Source organism: Capra hircus, chromosome 1, assembly GCF_001704415.2.
Source record: "Capra hircus breed San Clemente chromosome 1, ASM170441v1, whole genome shotgun sequence".
Lineage (NCBI taxonomy): Eukaryota > Metazoa > Chordata > Mammalia > Artiodactyla > Bovidae > Capra > Capra hircus.
The window spans coordinates 73085014-73101211 of NC_030808.1; the positions used below are offsets into that span (position 1 = coordinate 73085014).

Here is a 16198-nt window from a genome sequence, read left to right on the forward strand (position 1 = left end):
CCCAAAAGCTTTCAATGCTTGATTACAATTGCTCATAGTGTTTAAGGATATGTGTTCATAGTGCTTAAGGAAAATGAAGTTACATGACTTTCATTACTTGCATAAGTCACTGGTGTAAGTGGGATGACGTAGATGAAGCTGGGACCTGGGTTTTAACTGTGTCAGTGAGGGCAGTGGGAGCTATGGAAGATTCAGATGGGAGGAGGAAGAAGAGGGAGCTGTGTTTTAGCAGATATATTAATAGTTCAATGGCAAGAGATGGACAGAGTTAGAGCAAAGGCAAAAAATCCAATTCTGAGGATGTAGCAATCACTGATACTGATGGCACTTGAGCTGGGGTTGACACTGAGATAAGCAATGGTTTGAGGGAGAATTATCTAAGCTCTGATGGATGATGATAGCAGGTAGGTGCTCGGGGAAGGGAGAAATGAAATAACCCTGAGCCTGGCTCTCTGGGGGGTGATGATCATTAGACCTTCCCATGCTTCTCTGGCTGGTATGGTAGTCATGGGGCACAGGCATCTACTGAGCACTTGAAATGTGGCTGATCTGAATTGAGAAGTGCTCTCAGTATGACAAAGACACCTCTGTCAAAAACTTCAGTTCAGTTCAGTTGCTCAGTCATGTCTGACTGCAGCCCCACGGACTGCAGCATACCAGGCTTTCCTGTCCATCACCAACTCCCGGAGCTTACTCAAACTCATGTCCACTGAGTCGATGATGCCATCCAACCATCTCATCCTCTGTCATCCCCTTCTCCTCCCACCTTCAATCTTTTCCAGCATCAGGGTCTTTTCAAATGAGTCAGTTCTTTGCATTAGTTCCCCCGAACAGAAAGTCAGATACCCCATTAATAATTTTGCACATGGATTATATACTGAAGTAATATTTTGGATATATTGGATTAAATATTATATTATAATTAATGTTTCTTTGTACTTCTAAAATATGTAGCTACTGGAACATTTAAAATCCCACATTATTCTCTATTAGGCATCACTGATCCAGTGGTTCCCCATTGCTCTTAGGGTTGGACACAGATTTGGCACTGAGACCGTCGAGGTCCCCTGTGACCTGCCAGCTCTCCTGAGGCTGAGTGAGGGCCCCACTCCCCTTGGCCAGCGTGTTTCAGGCATGTTGTTTTGCTGTTCACCCAGCACGCCGCTGCTTTTTCTTGATGCAGGCCTTTCCCTACCATGTCCCTACCCGTCACATTCTCTCCTGAGATCTTGACTTGCTGAATCCTCCCACCCTTCACAGTCTTCTGTAGAGGACATCTCCCTCCCCAGGGCTATCTCATGCCCTACTTTAATTTCCTCAGAAGCCTTAATAAATACAGAAATTATCTTGTTAATTTCTTTGTGAAATGTTTTGTTGTCTCTTTCCTCCTGACTACAGCTTAAGTCCTTAGAAACTAGGGACCCCCTTCTGCCTTATTGTCCTTTGTAGCTCAAGGCCTGACACACAGTGGGTATAGAATACATATTTGATAAATGATTGAACTGACAAATACAGAACCATGGACAAAGACTCCTGGCTAGACCAGCGGAGGGTATTGGGATGATGGCTTTCGGCACATTTCCTCCTATATGGTCCACAAGCCATAGCTCTCTCTAGACTTATTTCCTTGAAGGCCTTCGCATCTGTTCACCACTACATCTCCAGGGTTCCCAGCCCACCCCTGGGTGCAAGGTGAAAGCTCAGAAGATATCTATGGAATGAACACATGAATACAAAACCAAGGCTGGTGCCCTAGACCCCACATCTTCCTGCAGAAAACAAAGAGATTTCATCAGTTTTCTTTGAATCAGCTTCTACCTTGAATATTTCAGGTGCTTTGCAAACTGTGGAGAAGTTTTTAGTAACTATATTCATGAAACAGCAGCAAATGACATTGGTCCTCTTTGTGGCCCTGGGCATTACAGTCAGCCATTTACAGACCTTGCCAGGTCGGCCAGCAGAGACATTTGTGACCTTCACTGACCGGGTCTGCAAAATCAGGTTGGGTTTTTTGTTTGTTTGTTTTTTGGTTTAACTGGCCTTCCTCGCTTCAGGAGTCCGCTCCTCAGTGAGATGTTCCCTGATCATTCATCCCAAATTAGGCCTCAGGCACACTTCTGTCCCTTCTATCACAGCACTTGATTTTAGTTGCTTCATAGTATTTACCATGAGCTGATGTTCTCTCTTTCATTTCTTTATTTTCTTTTTTGGTTGTCTTCTCTGCAGTGGGATGTGTGCACTCTGAGAGCTGAGGCCTGGCCGGTCTTGTAGAAGCTCTGTGTCTGGAACAGTGTTGGCACAGAGTAGGTGCTGCATGAATCCCCAGTGAATGACTAACTAGTCAGCTGCAACCAAGAGCTGCTTCGTGGTTCAGTGACCCACTGGTCCCAGACGACCCCTTACTTCTGGTACTGCATCCCGAGCTGCAAGTGAACTCAACAAACTCTCTCTTCTGAAGAAACACCTCAGGTAATACACGCTCATTGCAATCTAACACAAAACTGGGATGCAAAACACCAGTGGTCACAAACAGGAAAGAAAAGCCCAAGCAAACTATACCAGGAAATTTAGCAACTGCTTTGTGGCTCGGCGGACGTTTTGCTTACAGAGACTGCACTGATCTTGTTGCAAACAGCCACATTGTCCTGGCAGCTGTTATGGTGTGGCCGCCTCCTTGGCTGGTACTTTGGAACCTTTTGTTACACCCTTAGACACTTATGCCCACTGGTTTCTCTGGGTCACGGTGTGACTCATTCACCTACCAAAGAATGACTCCTAAACCAGCCCACACAAATATGATCTTCAAAACTGAATACTTCTCCTCTTAAAGTTTAGGATTTTCCCATTCTCTTTTTAATTTTTGGTTCTGAGAAGTTCCTGGTAGTTCATTTGTGCTGAGAATCACTAAGCTTTACATGTAAAGAAAACTTGCCTTTGCTTGCATCAATTCTGTCACTCAGCATACAGGAGGAAGGAAGGGACTTGCGGTTCTCATGCCCTGAGAGACTCAGTTACATGTCTAAGACAGCAAAGCAGGAATGAGGACAACAGATTTCCAGCAATTCCAAAGCGGTTCTGGCTATACATGTAGCAAAAGTGCATGGGCCGCCAAGACTAGATCTAGGTTTATTTTTGCCCTTGATAGTCAGCAGGGAAAGGCAACCATAGAGACAGGCTTTAGGAAGTACAGCTCCATTTCTGTCCATTTCAAAGTCTGGTCCATTTCTGCAGAAAATGAGGGAAGTGTGACACTCCAGCCAGAAAAGGAGGGTCCCAGAGACCCACCTGGCTCTCTCTAGTTCCACTTTGGTCAAACCATCTACTCCCTTTGAGATGAATTGTCCACATTTGCTACGAGGGTTACATGTTCAGTCCTACTTACCTACATCGATTGCTTTGGGGATTAAATGAGGATGTTTGTGAAACTTAAATTCAAATTATTCAAATGTAAGTTGCTATTTTTATTAATATCCTCTTTCTTATTATACTAGTAATGTACACCTTCCTGAATGACTTCTGTACAGCAGCCATTGATCGTGCCACTTACTACAGGTAGAGAAAAAGTATGTTGCTTTTGCCTCTAACAGTCGCAGAGTCTGAGCTGGGGAGACAGATAAAGAAACACTCTAATCCAGTGTCATCAGTACTGTGTTAAATGCTCCAGGAGTGGGGAAAAGGGGAGGCAGGGATCAGAGTTAGGATTTGGAGGCCTCAAGATGGGCTTCTGGAACCAGGTGAATTGAGCAAAGTCTTGAAGGATGCATAGGTAGGAGGTCTCTGGATGGAGAAGTGGAGGAGGGCGGGGGCGGGGTACTGGTGCTCATGGCACTGGGGCAGCTTTGCACGCCAAGGAAATGTGGATGGGGTACTGACCTCTTATAGGCAATAAGGCAGGAGGCTAGATCAGGAGTAAACCATGTAAGTTTCTCTGGTGGTGGAGGCAATAGGAAGCCTTTGGAAGTGTTTTCTCAGAGATGTGGTTGTTTGGATGTGTGGCTGGAGTGTGTGGTTGATGGTTGGAGGGAGGCAAAACTGAAGGTGAAGAAACCAGTCTGAAGGAGATGAAAGCAACGAAACTCCTGCACAAAGGCAACGACCAAGCGGAAGCCTTATGGTTCCTTGTGCCCCACGGGAGGCAGGGAGGAGACTGGTGGTGAGGTTGAGGAAGACACATTGACTGGGAAGACAGAGGCAGGACACCTCACAGGGGTGGGGCCTAAGGACTGGCACGTGGAGACGGCCCACAGGCAGCTGGGTCCACAGTCTGGAGCTCAGGGCAGAATCTGGGACTGAAGATACCGGATTTGACGGTCTTCATGCAGATGCCAGTGGGTCTTCACGCTGTGGGTGATGGAGTCACAAGAAGAAAAGGGCATGGATAAATTTTTCAAGGACAGTGACCTTAATGGGTGGGTCAAGGGGGAAAAGTCCCATGGTGGATGTTGAGAAGTCATCAGAGAGGCTGGAGGAAGTCAGGAGAAATATGCGCCACAGGGGTGCAGGAAGGAGGGAATTTCAGGATGGAGTCTGCACATACTCAGAACCTTACAAGTGTTGACGAGGAGGGAACAAAAGAAGGACCATCTGATTTGTTCCCTGAGGGAGGGGCACTCAAGAGTGTGGCTGCACAGGTAACAGGGAGAGAGAAAGGAGGCAGGGGGCTACTAGCTAGATTCTAGGGTGAAAAGGGAGGCGAGCAGCCCAAGGTGGAGAGACGGGTGCGGGGTGGGGGAAATTGGCTCTGAAAGATGGTAGAAAAATGAATGTATTTATATACAGCAGGGAAAAGTAAAATGAGGTTGAAAATTTAGGAATAAAAGCTAATGTTCTGTGGACCACCTCCCTGGTGAAGGGGAACAGGATCCACAGTCCCTGTGAAAGAAGGGAAGGATGGAGCCAAGTGAAGGCAGGCCTAAGGGAAGGAGAGCCATCAGGCCAGAGGACTAAAGAGTGGGCGAGCCCAAGGCGCCTGGGGAAGGGAGAGCCAAGGGTGGGCAAGGGTATGGGGGCAGAGCATAGGCCCTCAATTTCCAGCCCAGGGACCCACCCACATCCTCATCCCCCTGCTGCTTCCCATCCTACTCACACCTGGGGTGGGCAAAGTGACGCATCATCCACCCAGTAGGCTCAAAAGAAAAGCAGAGCCAGGCAACGGTGGCCACAGGGGGTTCATTCAGACGCTGCAGGTAGAGGGGCATTTATTTTAAAAAGAACAAGTTTCCAGAGAGAACAGTGGGAAGGCTGAGGAGGGACTCACTCAGAGGAGGGAAGCACAGAGCCAAGATCCGGACTCCCAGCTGGAGGCTTTACACTAAACACGCAAACTCGATGTCTTAAAAATGTTTTCCAATTTTCCATCTCTTTTACCTGATGTTCTTTCTCAGGCCTTTATCAAATGTACTAGAAAAGCTTTTGTATACACATATATAAATGTATGTAAAACATACATATTTTAGAAAACTTACGAATTTGGGCCTCGTTGAAAATTTTATGACATTTTGATTTCACATGTTTGACTTAGTATGAACAGAATGCTAGATTTCTAATTAAAAAAAAATAGATACACAACAATTAACAGAGTTTTACTGTATAGCACAGGGAACTATAGTCAATATCTATGGAAAATAATATGAAAAATAATATATATGTATAACTGAATCACCTAGCTCGGCACCTGAAACATTGTAAGTCAACTGTTCTTCAATAAAATATACTATGCTAATAAAAAAATTAAGTTGAATTCAACCCCATATCAGGTTAGAGACTAGTTGCCATATCTCCAAATGATCAATTGCTCAAAATCCAGCCTCTATTTTTAAACTAGTGTATGTATGTAAATATGACTACAGCCTCAGATTTTTTATTTAGGAGCTGTGCGAATATTTGAGGCAAGAATGACATGTTAAGTTATCCTATGAACTTCTCCCAGCATTAAAATGTCTCTTCTTTGGATAGATACTCCCTATTTTAAACTTAAAATGCAGTCTCAAGGAGATCACAGTAGGTTTCGAGTTCTCTAGACGATCATAGTTTATGCTCCTTTCCCATCGGCCCTTCCCCCCAACTCCAAAACAGGAAAACAAAAGTAAACCTAATGAGCCTGCAGTTTCAGAGGTTTTTAGAGGCTTGTTCACCTCTATAAGGTATTAATGGCCAATTCCACAGTTACTTTGCTACATAGTTTCAAGGGAAATATCTATTTGATTCTGCAAGGTTCTACAATATTTGAACGAAAATAATCATATGGGCCCTAATTATGGAAGAGATACAGGGAAGAATAACTCTGTGTTCTTCACAAATGTGGTGTATGGGAAGCCTTCCTTTAGGTTTGTATCTCATCTCTGATCCTGAGTATCTGTTAGGTAGTCGCTAAAATGAAAAAATGCCTGGAGTACTTTACTCCTAAATGTCACACAGGATTCTGCTTCTGAAACCAATTTGATATGGCTTGTACCCTCTCCTGCCCCCTTAAGGAATAATATTCCTGTTCTACATTTTGATGCCTTATCGACACATTTTTATGGGAAAAGCTAATAGAAAAAAAACTACGTTGTAGAAAACATGAAGTTTAGGGTGGTGGTGTTTGTCCGTTGAAGTAGTTTTTCTCTAGGCTGGAGATTTTGTCAACTGAATTTATAAATTTCACTTCTCACATTGATGACTAAACTAGCAGAATTAGTTAACATGAAAACAGACTGCATTTTTTAATAACAAAATAGAGTAAATTACAAAGAATATTCCTTAAATAGCATCACTATCATTAAGTGATACTTGCAATTCTAAAAAAAAAAAAAAAGAAGTCATTGATTGCTGCTTCACTAAAGGCAAATTACAACTGGAAATATATCCAGACATAGAATAGCTGCAGTAAAGCCTTTTATTAATTCAGACTTCAAGTATTTACTTATGCTGCAATCATGGCTCTTCTCATTCTTACTATAAAGGTTTAAATTATAAATAATACTGTAAGAGCTATGTTTAACCTGCTTAAGAGAATAGTCTTTAAATGACTTTGGTGCATTAGTTTTACGAAAGCAAGTGGTTCTGTAAATTATGAATTCAGACTTACTACAAGTATTTGCCAAGTTTACTGTTTTTCCTTCTATTAGATATTTAAAATTCAGATTTTTCACTAATTTACGCTGATTTCACTAATTCATTCTTGTTTAACCAGGCTAATCCAGTAAGTTTAGTTACTTCAGTAAGTGTATTAGTGGAAAAACTCTAACCAGTTGTGGAAATATGTTTCCTAAATGGAGAGTCTGATAACCACATTCTCTTCAGAAAAGAACTGGGCAAGTGAAAGGATTGGGGGGGAGTGGTAGGCGGGGGTTGGGGTGAGGGGGGTGCTTAGGATGAAGAGAGAAAGTGATGGCACTTTTAATTCTTGCTATTCTGTTTTCCAAGGAAGGTAACAAGATATCCCAGCGAAGGGATACTGTCTTAGTGGCAGATATGTAGGCAAATCCTGTCAGATGTAGTCTTCCTTTGATGGGTCTCACTAACACACAGGTCTCCAAGAACTCAATGTGTGGCCTATTTTCTTGCAATAGTGCAGGTTCAGGGCCCATGCTTCAGGTCTGTTTCCATATCTTTAACTGCAGATGCAAATACTTGGTTGTAAAACCACCCCAGGACCTTGGTTGAGATTTTGAAATGTGCCTGATAGAGGTTCTTGCAGATATAGGTTCCTATAGCCCCAGTGCATGTGTCAAGTTATAGAGGCATATGGAAGCACCCCAAGGAGAGGATTACAGACCGTGGAGTTGAGAAGGCCTTCAGAGACTTCTGGTCTAAGCTTCTGCCTTGTGAGTGAGGAAATTAATGGCCAGAGACTCAGGAGGGCTTGCTCAGCATCTCATAGGCAGTGATCAATTTGGAACCAGAATTACCGAACTCCCAGTCCTTTCCTTGACCGTATTAAGATGACTCTGCACATTCAGAAGATAATAGTATTGTAAAAAAAAAAAATGAATCTTGAAATTAGCCATTTGACACTAATCTTTCTTAGGTGGAATTTGACTAGTTCTCTTATTTACCACACCAGCCCTTTCTATGGTCAGAAAAATGTACACAAAGATTAATCATGATTTGGAGGCCCCAAAAATCACCCGTTATGAAGTGTTACCTTTTGGTACCACTAGTGTACACTAATCCTCTTCTATGGCATTTAACACAGAATACTTAAATTTATCTATTTATACTGGTCTGTTGGGCCTGTTAGAGCTTTATAGCTACAGAGATCATGACTTCCTTCTTCCTTTTATTTCCATGGTGCCTGGCTCAATAATTAATGAATGAGTACATGAAATTCAAGGCTTTCCCAGTGGCTCAGCAGTAAAGAATCTGCCTGTAATGCAGGAGACACTGGTTTGATCCCTGGGTTGAGAAGATCCCCGCAGGAGGGCATGGCAAACCACTCCACTATTCTTGCCTGGAGAATCCCATGGACAGAGGAGCCTGGAGGGCTACAGTTCATAGGGTTGCAAAGATTTGGACACACCTGAAATGACTGAGCATGCACACACATGAAATTCAGAACCTAGGGAAGAGGCAGTGGTACTTTCACATAGCTGGTGCAGTCACAAGCAGCTCCTGAAATCACTGGGCGAAAGCCAGGGCTGGCTTTCCTGTTTGGTGACCATCCCTCACTGTGGTTTGCTGCTGCCACTGCTGCTAAGTCGTGTCAGTTGTGTCCAACTCTGCCCGACCCCATAGACGACAGCCCACCAGGCTCCTCTGTCCCTGGGATTCTCCAGGCAAGAACACTGGAGTGGGTTGCCATTTCCTTCTCCAATGCATGAAAGTGAAAAGTGAAAGTGAAGTCGCTCAGTCGTGTCCGACTTTTATCGACCCCATGGACTGTAGCCTATGAGGCTCCTCTGTCCATGGGATTTCCCAGGCAAGAGTACTGCAGTGGGATGCCATTGTCTTCTCACTGTGGTTTAGGAATCGTAATAGCTAACCTACATTGAGCTTCCCTGGTGGTTCAGACGGTGAAGAATCTGCCTGCAATGTAGAACACCAGGGTTCAATCCCTGGGTTGGGAAGATCCCCTGGAGAAGGAAATGGCAACCCACTGCAGTATTCTTGCCTTGAGAATTCCACAGACATAGGAGCCTGGTGGGCTACAGTCGATGGGGTCACAAAGAGTTGGACACCAATGAGCAACTAACACACATTGGGGGCTTATGTGCCAAGCACCGCTCCAAATGTTTTGCCTGCATTTACTCATTTCATCCTCACAACGCTATGAAATATCATCTGGGGAGGTACAAATACCACCCTATGGTATAAAGAAGGTGCAGAGAAGTAATTTGCCTGGACTTACAACCTCAGCATCCTGAAGCCAGATCATGTGCTTTGGCTCTAGTTTTTGGCCTCCAAGCCAATTCATATACCTGAAAATTTCAATACAACCATGGCAAACTTCCTGGAATTCCCCCAACTGGACTTACACATTTACCTCTCTACGTTTCCCTTCCCATTCGCATCTCTTCTCTTCCTTGACCGCATCTGTCAGGTCTCCGCTTCAGGTGCCAACGCTCTGAAGACCTTACCTGGCTTACTTTCCAATCAGAATCCATCTCTCTGTTCTTAGGTGCCCTTTGTTGAAACTTTTCTGGCACGTCCCTCATCAGGCCTGGGATGAATCACTTGGATGTTTGTATATCTCCCCAGCTAAACTGAGAGCTCTGGGAGGGCAGGGGGTGGGTGGGTCTTAATGTTATCTTTTTAGCTCTGGCAGGGGGCTTGCTGGGCACTCAGTAGGCACTAGGGTTTTCGGAGACGAGAATCATTTGTTTTATGGAGTCGCGAGGTGCCGTTGGGCGGCTGTGTCTTGTCTGGGCCGACGGTGTGGGCTGAGCCGCCCTGGCCCGGCCGCTCTCCCCGCCGGCCCCCACCCGCCCTGGCCTGGCTTGCCGCTTGGCAGGGCTCCGGCGGCCGCGAGGGCCTCTGCTGCCCCGACACTGGCCTCGGCCCAGTTTCCCGGCTTCTAAATGCGGCCCGGAGCTACCGGGGGGACTGGAAAAACACTGGCAGGCGGCCCCACCCCCGGGCCCGGCGGGTCGGGCGGCCGCGTTTCTGCGGCTAAGGGCCTGCTGCTTGGGAGGCGCTGGGGCCTCGGGCGGGGAAGCGGGGGAGGCGGCCGGGCGCGGGCGGCTGCCTGCCTGTCAGCGGGAGCGGGCGCGGGCTCGTGTGTCAGCGGCTCCCTCCTCCCTCTCCCCCCGCCACCGCCCGCCGGGCCTCCCGGCCTCCTGCCGCCGCCGCCGCCGCCCGCTCCCCCCGCGGCCTGGCAGGCTGCCGGCTGTACAGGCGGGGGTTCGCGCCGTTCTCACGACCTCTCAGGTTGCCTGAGCTCATCTGGGAGCTATTCATTTCCTGCCAGAAAGCAGCCGGGCCTGCTAAGCAAACCACCTTGGCCGCAGGGCCGCCGGGGCTGGCCCGGCGTGGCCGCCCCGGCCTGCTCCCCGCCCGGGCCGCGAGCCGCGGCGGCCTCCCTGGAACCCCCGGCGGCCCCGGCGGGCGCGCGGCGGGGGCAGCTTGACCGCCCATCTGGTTGCACTTAGGAGCCGGGGAGGAAGCTAGCAGCGGGTTGTTACCGGCCAAGGGGTGTGGGAAAAGTTAATTGACTTTAATGACAGGTTTCCCGGGACGGCGGTGACGATGAGGGGGTCCAGCTTAACCCCTAGGTCCCCACTCCAGCAACACGTGGGGTGGAATGGGGCGCGCGGAGGGGGGCTCCTCCCAGTTGCGGCAACTCGCTACTTAGAGAAGGCTCCCGACTCTAGACCTAGGAGAGCCAGCCACCCCTCCACCCCGCGACCGCTCCACCCCCCGCCCCGCTTCCAGTTCAGCGCCTTTCCAGCTCCGGATGCTGCCGGGCACGGCGGGGGGCCCGAGCCCGGGAGGGTCTCCATTCAGAGGCTAATGCAAGCGGCTGCAAGGCTGGCGGCCCGCATCCGGACGTGGAGATTGGAGCCGCGCCTTATCGGGAGCCACCGGCACCGCCCCGGGGCGGAGGAGAGGGGCTGCTGGGTGCGACTCAAGATTGTGTAGTTAGTTCTGGCCCGAAGGATCCTGACGTGGGCTAGACTGAAGCTTCTCCTCTCCCCCAGCTAATTACTGCAGAAAGAGCTTGGGTGCAGGGGAGTACAGGGCCTTAGAAATAAACACACTCCTTTCACGGACTTGGAAATGTCCCGAAGAAGGGAAATGACTCACCCAAAGAGATACTGTGAGCTTGACGACAGAACCGGCATAAGAGCCTGAAAATCCCCACTGGGGCCTAGGGTCCCCCCTTTCTTTTCGTTTTGTACGGAAATGCCTCATCTACTAGTTTAAACCCAAATTTCAGGGAAAAAAGACCACTTTCAAACTACAAATTATTTTCAAAAGAACAAATGTTTACGTCTTTTAACATCATCACTCCCCTCAATATGTGTACTTTTGATATTAATAAAAATCCTTTTTTCAGTTGTTCCCCTTCAGCACAGGGAAGATGAAGAGATTGAGTTTTGAGTTGATTTAATGATTGCAGTGTGTGTGTGTCAATTTTTAAGAATATAAATGCGTTTTTATAAAAATGAGATTCTGTTGTCTCCCTTATTTCTGCCAGGACGCTTCCGGTGGAGCCAGAGGACAGATTTACCAAGTGAAGCATTTGAGCTTGGGTTGTGTCATAAAAGAGCAATTGTTATGTCTGTGTTTAAACAGGAGAGAAATGGCAGAATATGATATGATAAAGAAGAGTGTGTGTGTATGACTATTTATTTGGTGGGAAGGTATGTTGAGCACCTTTCACATAGGCAAAATGAGGCAAGTAGGAGCCAAAAATTTTAAAGCATTTTTTAAACCTTTCGCTCTAGATCTGAAGCTGGATGGAAGGTATTTGAGTAGAACACTGACTGCTGTCTGCTAGATCATTCCAGTGATAGAGCGGCTCTCCACACTGGCCTGTGGGAAAGGCCAGCCAGGCAGGGGAGAGGTGAAGCTTTTGAAATAAGACAGAAAATCGTTGGCTTTATCTTTGTTAGGAAAGCTTCAAAGATTGATCTCTCCCGCCTCATCCTTCTCCTCCCAGAAGCCCTTCTAAGAGAAGGGGGGGTGGGGGCGGTGAGAGGAGGCTGGCGGGAGGGGCCGGGCCGGGAGGACGACTGGCCGGCGGTGCGGGAGGAGGGCGCGCCCGCCAGACCCACAGCGCGGCTGATGTGTCTGGTCTCGCAGGGCTCGTGGTTTTCATTTCCCCAACACCTGGATGCAGTCAAACACCTGGCCAAATCTGACAAAATCTGACAAGCCTTTGTGATGGGATTTGGAAGAAATTCCCTGCAGATCCTGGCACAGTTTAAAGCTGTCCGCTTTGAGTTAGGACTTGTTAAGGAGGGTTATGTGAGCTGAAACCCGAGACAACCCTTTTGCTTCTATCTGGAGCCCACATCTTGCCTGGAAATGGGGCATGACCAAGCAAAGGGGTCGCTTGCTGTTTGTATTAAAAGGGGAAGATGGCCTGTGTGCTTGCCAGGACGGCCTCCACATGCTTTCTCTATTAGAGCCAAGCACAGAAACTTATCAAAAACATATGTCTGGTGTTAATCATCTGGACTGGGGCTCCACTTGGGAGTCTAACTAGCTGTTCCTTGGCAGAAGGAATCTGTTGACCTTCTCAGCTTGCTTGAAGAGGGTGCAGAGAGGCATTTCAAACTTTTAGGTGCTGGTACAGAAAATGTCTAGCTGCAAGGATTGACTTTAATTAGAGAAAGACTCCAACACTTGAAGGCTGGAGCTGCAGCTATGAAGACTGTTTTTACTCGGATGCTGGTGAGATGCTCTAGGGCACTAGTGCTGCAGGAGCCACCCTTAAATGTGTGGCGGGCACCAAGTACTGGATTGATTAACTTCATGAACTCAGCCCCCTTCCATCTTCCTCAGAAGGAGCCAGTATGAGAACCAGGACTGAATGACTTTACCCACCTGCAACTAAAAAGGGTTTTGAAATCTTTTAAGAGACTGACCACAAATTGATCAAGGAAGCCATAACAGATGGGTTCTCACAAATTAAATGGAATTTAGCTCAAGGAGCCATGGTAAAAGGCTTAATGGGTTTTTAAAATGTTCTTTTAATAACAAAAGGAACCAATTCCTGAATTCTCAGATTATGTGTAATTCAAATTCTGCCAAGACCTTCATTTTTACATATTCTGAAATAATTCTAAGACATAAGAGCCTTCACTCTTTTTACTTTTATTATATTTTCTCAAATAAACTTCCCAAAAGGAAGATATTTTAAGAGCATTTTCAAACATCTTTGGCATCACATAAAAAAGAAATCTCGTGTAAAAAACGAAATGTCATCTGAACTTTTATCATACAAAGGCGCAATCCAATATGAACATATAAAATATATACAAATATAGTGCATAGTCAGTCACTTAATACAGCTCTCTACAAAAAAGTAACTTTAGAAATTAAAAAAAAAAAAAAGTAACCACTTAATCTCAAAAGTCCTCCCTTCTCTCTCATGGTCCAAGTTCCTGTTTATCGTCCCGAGGGAAGAGAGATGGTTTGGGGAATTTAGGGGGAGGGATGGCCTGAGCCCCTCAGTTCCGCCACGGTCTCCACATGGAGTCTGCCGTGAGAGAGGGGCCGCTGGAAGGTGACACTGCGTTGGGGCCCACCGAGGTCCCGCTGTTGCTGGTGTAGACTGGGATGACTGGGCCGCTGTGAGCGAAGGCCCCATTAGGTATGAGGAAGGCAAACTGGCCGTCGGGAGCCGGCACCACCTGGAAGCCGCCGAACACCTTAGCCGCCTCTCCAGCAGGGCTGCCCAGCTTGCAGGGCGCGCCGCCGGGAGGGGGCGCCGCACCCCCGGGGATCGGCACGAGCGGCGGCGGCGGCGCGAACGGCGCGTGCTGCGGGCCGCCAGGTCCTGGCGGGGGCGGCGGCGGCGCCTGCAAGGCGGGGTGCGGCTGCCCTGGGTAGGTCATGGCGTTGATCTGGGTCATGCAGTTGGCCAGGTGGCCGAGGAGTCGGGTGCGCACCTCGGTGTTAACGCCCTCACACGTGGACAGGAAGCGGGTCACCTCGTTCATGCACTCGCTGAAGCCGGCGCGGTACTTCCCCAGCACGCTCGGGTCTGTGCTTAGCGCGGCTGCGGGCCAGAAGGAGACGGATGGGTCACCGAACGGCCCTGGCCCCGAAGCCACCGCCTCCGCCCTGGGAGGTCCTCGCGGCGCGCCTCCCTGACCACCCGCCCGCGGAACTGCCTCTGGGTAGCCGGCTGGGTTTAGAAAAACCCTCCACCTCGCCACACTAGCTTGGCGACCGACCCCGATACACTCCCTCTCCATTCCCTGTCGCTTCATTTAACCCGATCTGAAGCCTCAAATTTGCCTCCTCCCCACCCCCGCGCGATGTGACCTTGGATAGTGCCCTTCCCCCTCTTCTGCACCATCCGAGCCTTATTTCCCCTTATGTAGCGGGCGAGGAGGGCGTGCTAAACTAGATGACCCCCAAGCTCCACGCAGCTTAAAAACCACCACGGTTCTAAATCCTTTCACTCCCCCATCCGCTTCCCCCACTGCCAAGCCGCCCGCCGCCCGCCGCCCTCGCCACTACAACCTCTCTCCCTCCCTTTCCGGAACAGTAACAACTTGGAGTTGTGGCTATAAATAAGCCCCAGACCGTGGGAACGCAAGAGTGAGCCAAGGCAGTAAAATGTAGCTGAATGCCTCTCACAACCACGGGCGGAAGTCTGGAAGAAATCACCGCGGGGCGAGAGAGACGCCCGCAGAGGGGGACGCGGCGAGCCGCTCTCACCCGTCATCTGTGCCCGCTGCAGGTTCCGGAGGTGTTTCACTGTCATTTCCAGAATGTCCGCCTTCTCCAGCTTGGAATGCCGCGAACTCTGCACAGAAGAGGAGGCAAAGGAGGAAAGTGAGAGCCTCGCCAGAGGTTTCGGAATGGTGGGGGTCCGTCCCTCCCCCTGGCCACGGCGGCGACAGCCCTAGACCTCGGCTAGAGGGGCCCAGCTCTCCCGCCTCTGAGAATGCAGTGCAGGCAGGGAAGACCCCGCAGGCAAGGGGATTTCATTCTTAATACCTGGGAGAGAGAGAAAAAAAGAATTACCCACTTACATCTTTTTTAAGAGCATCCAAAATCAGTGTTTTTAGCTGGCTCAGACTTTCATTTATTCTTGCTCTTCGTCTTTTCTCCATGATAGGTTTTGATGACTGTAAAGAAAATTTTTAAAAAAGAGCGCTTGAGTTCCCATGGGACCTGCCATTTCTCCCCGCGATTTTAAGGGAGAAAAGAGCCCCCAACCCCGACTTAATTTCCTGGGGGTGCAGGGAAATACAGGTACTGCCCTTACCTTTCTGTGCTCAGATGCTGTCTTTGGTTTATCCGGTGTCGTGTTGACACTGGCTGGGGTAGCAGCCACCGGGGACGAGGAGTTTTTCTCCATTATATCAGCTGGCATTTTCTTTTTCTTTTTTTAATCCCTAGAGAATTTTATTTTTGGAGTTCTTCACACACAAAAAAATTGTCTTGCTTATGTCCCTTTTACTTTATACTTTCTCAAAACTACTGAGCAAGTGCTGAGGGTTTATTATAATATCTTATGGCTACTTGGTGATCGGTAGCGCAATTCCAGGACCAAGGAGAGAGGTAGACGGGGGATTCCGCTGTTATCAGCACCAGCTCCGGATCCTGTGTGATCCCCAGGCCCTGGCGGCCTCTATATATATCTGGGACTGCACGCGAACGGCTCGTGTGAAACTTCCCAAACTTTCTTTCCCACAGTAACTTTCAGCCAATGGGAGGAGGAGACACGCGGCACCGCTCGTGGACCGCGCCCCCCCATTGGCCGCCAGGCACAAGGCCTGGCGGCCAATGGCGCGCGCCTGAGCCCGGGGCACCAGAGGCTACAACGTCAATCAAAAGGATTTTAACCCTTTGCTACTCTCCCTGCTGGCCTTTGCTTTAGAAAGGATTTTTCCGCATTGGGTTTGCTCTAGTCTAGTTTATTTCTCTTGGGGCTTCGGCCTTTGCTCTTTATTTCCTTTCATATGTAATAGAGCTGCTTTGCCAGTAATAAATTCATTTGAAATATATATTTTTAAAGGTTTAGAAGGACAGGGATTAAAGGTTATAAATGCAGTGGTTAGAACGGGGGAATGTGTGTAAGGGTGTGAGT

The 16198-nt window shown here is 48.3% G+C and overlaps 1 protein-coding gene across 1 annotated transcript; it reads right to left on the reverse strand.

Moving 5' to 3' along the window:
* On the reverse strand, positions 13222-15738 carry HES1 (hes family bHLH transcription factor 1). Its single transcript, XM_018046555.1, has 4 exons — positions 15374-15738; positions 15138-15233; positions 14821-14908; positions 13222-14152 (listed from the first exon to the last, which is right to left on the reverse strand). The coding sequence occupies exons 1-4, from the start codon at positions 15479-15481 to the stop codon at positions 13602-13604; spliced, it is 843 nt and encodes a 280-aa protein (XP_017902044.1). The 5' UTR covers positions 15482-15738; the 3' UTR covers positions 13222-13601.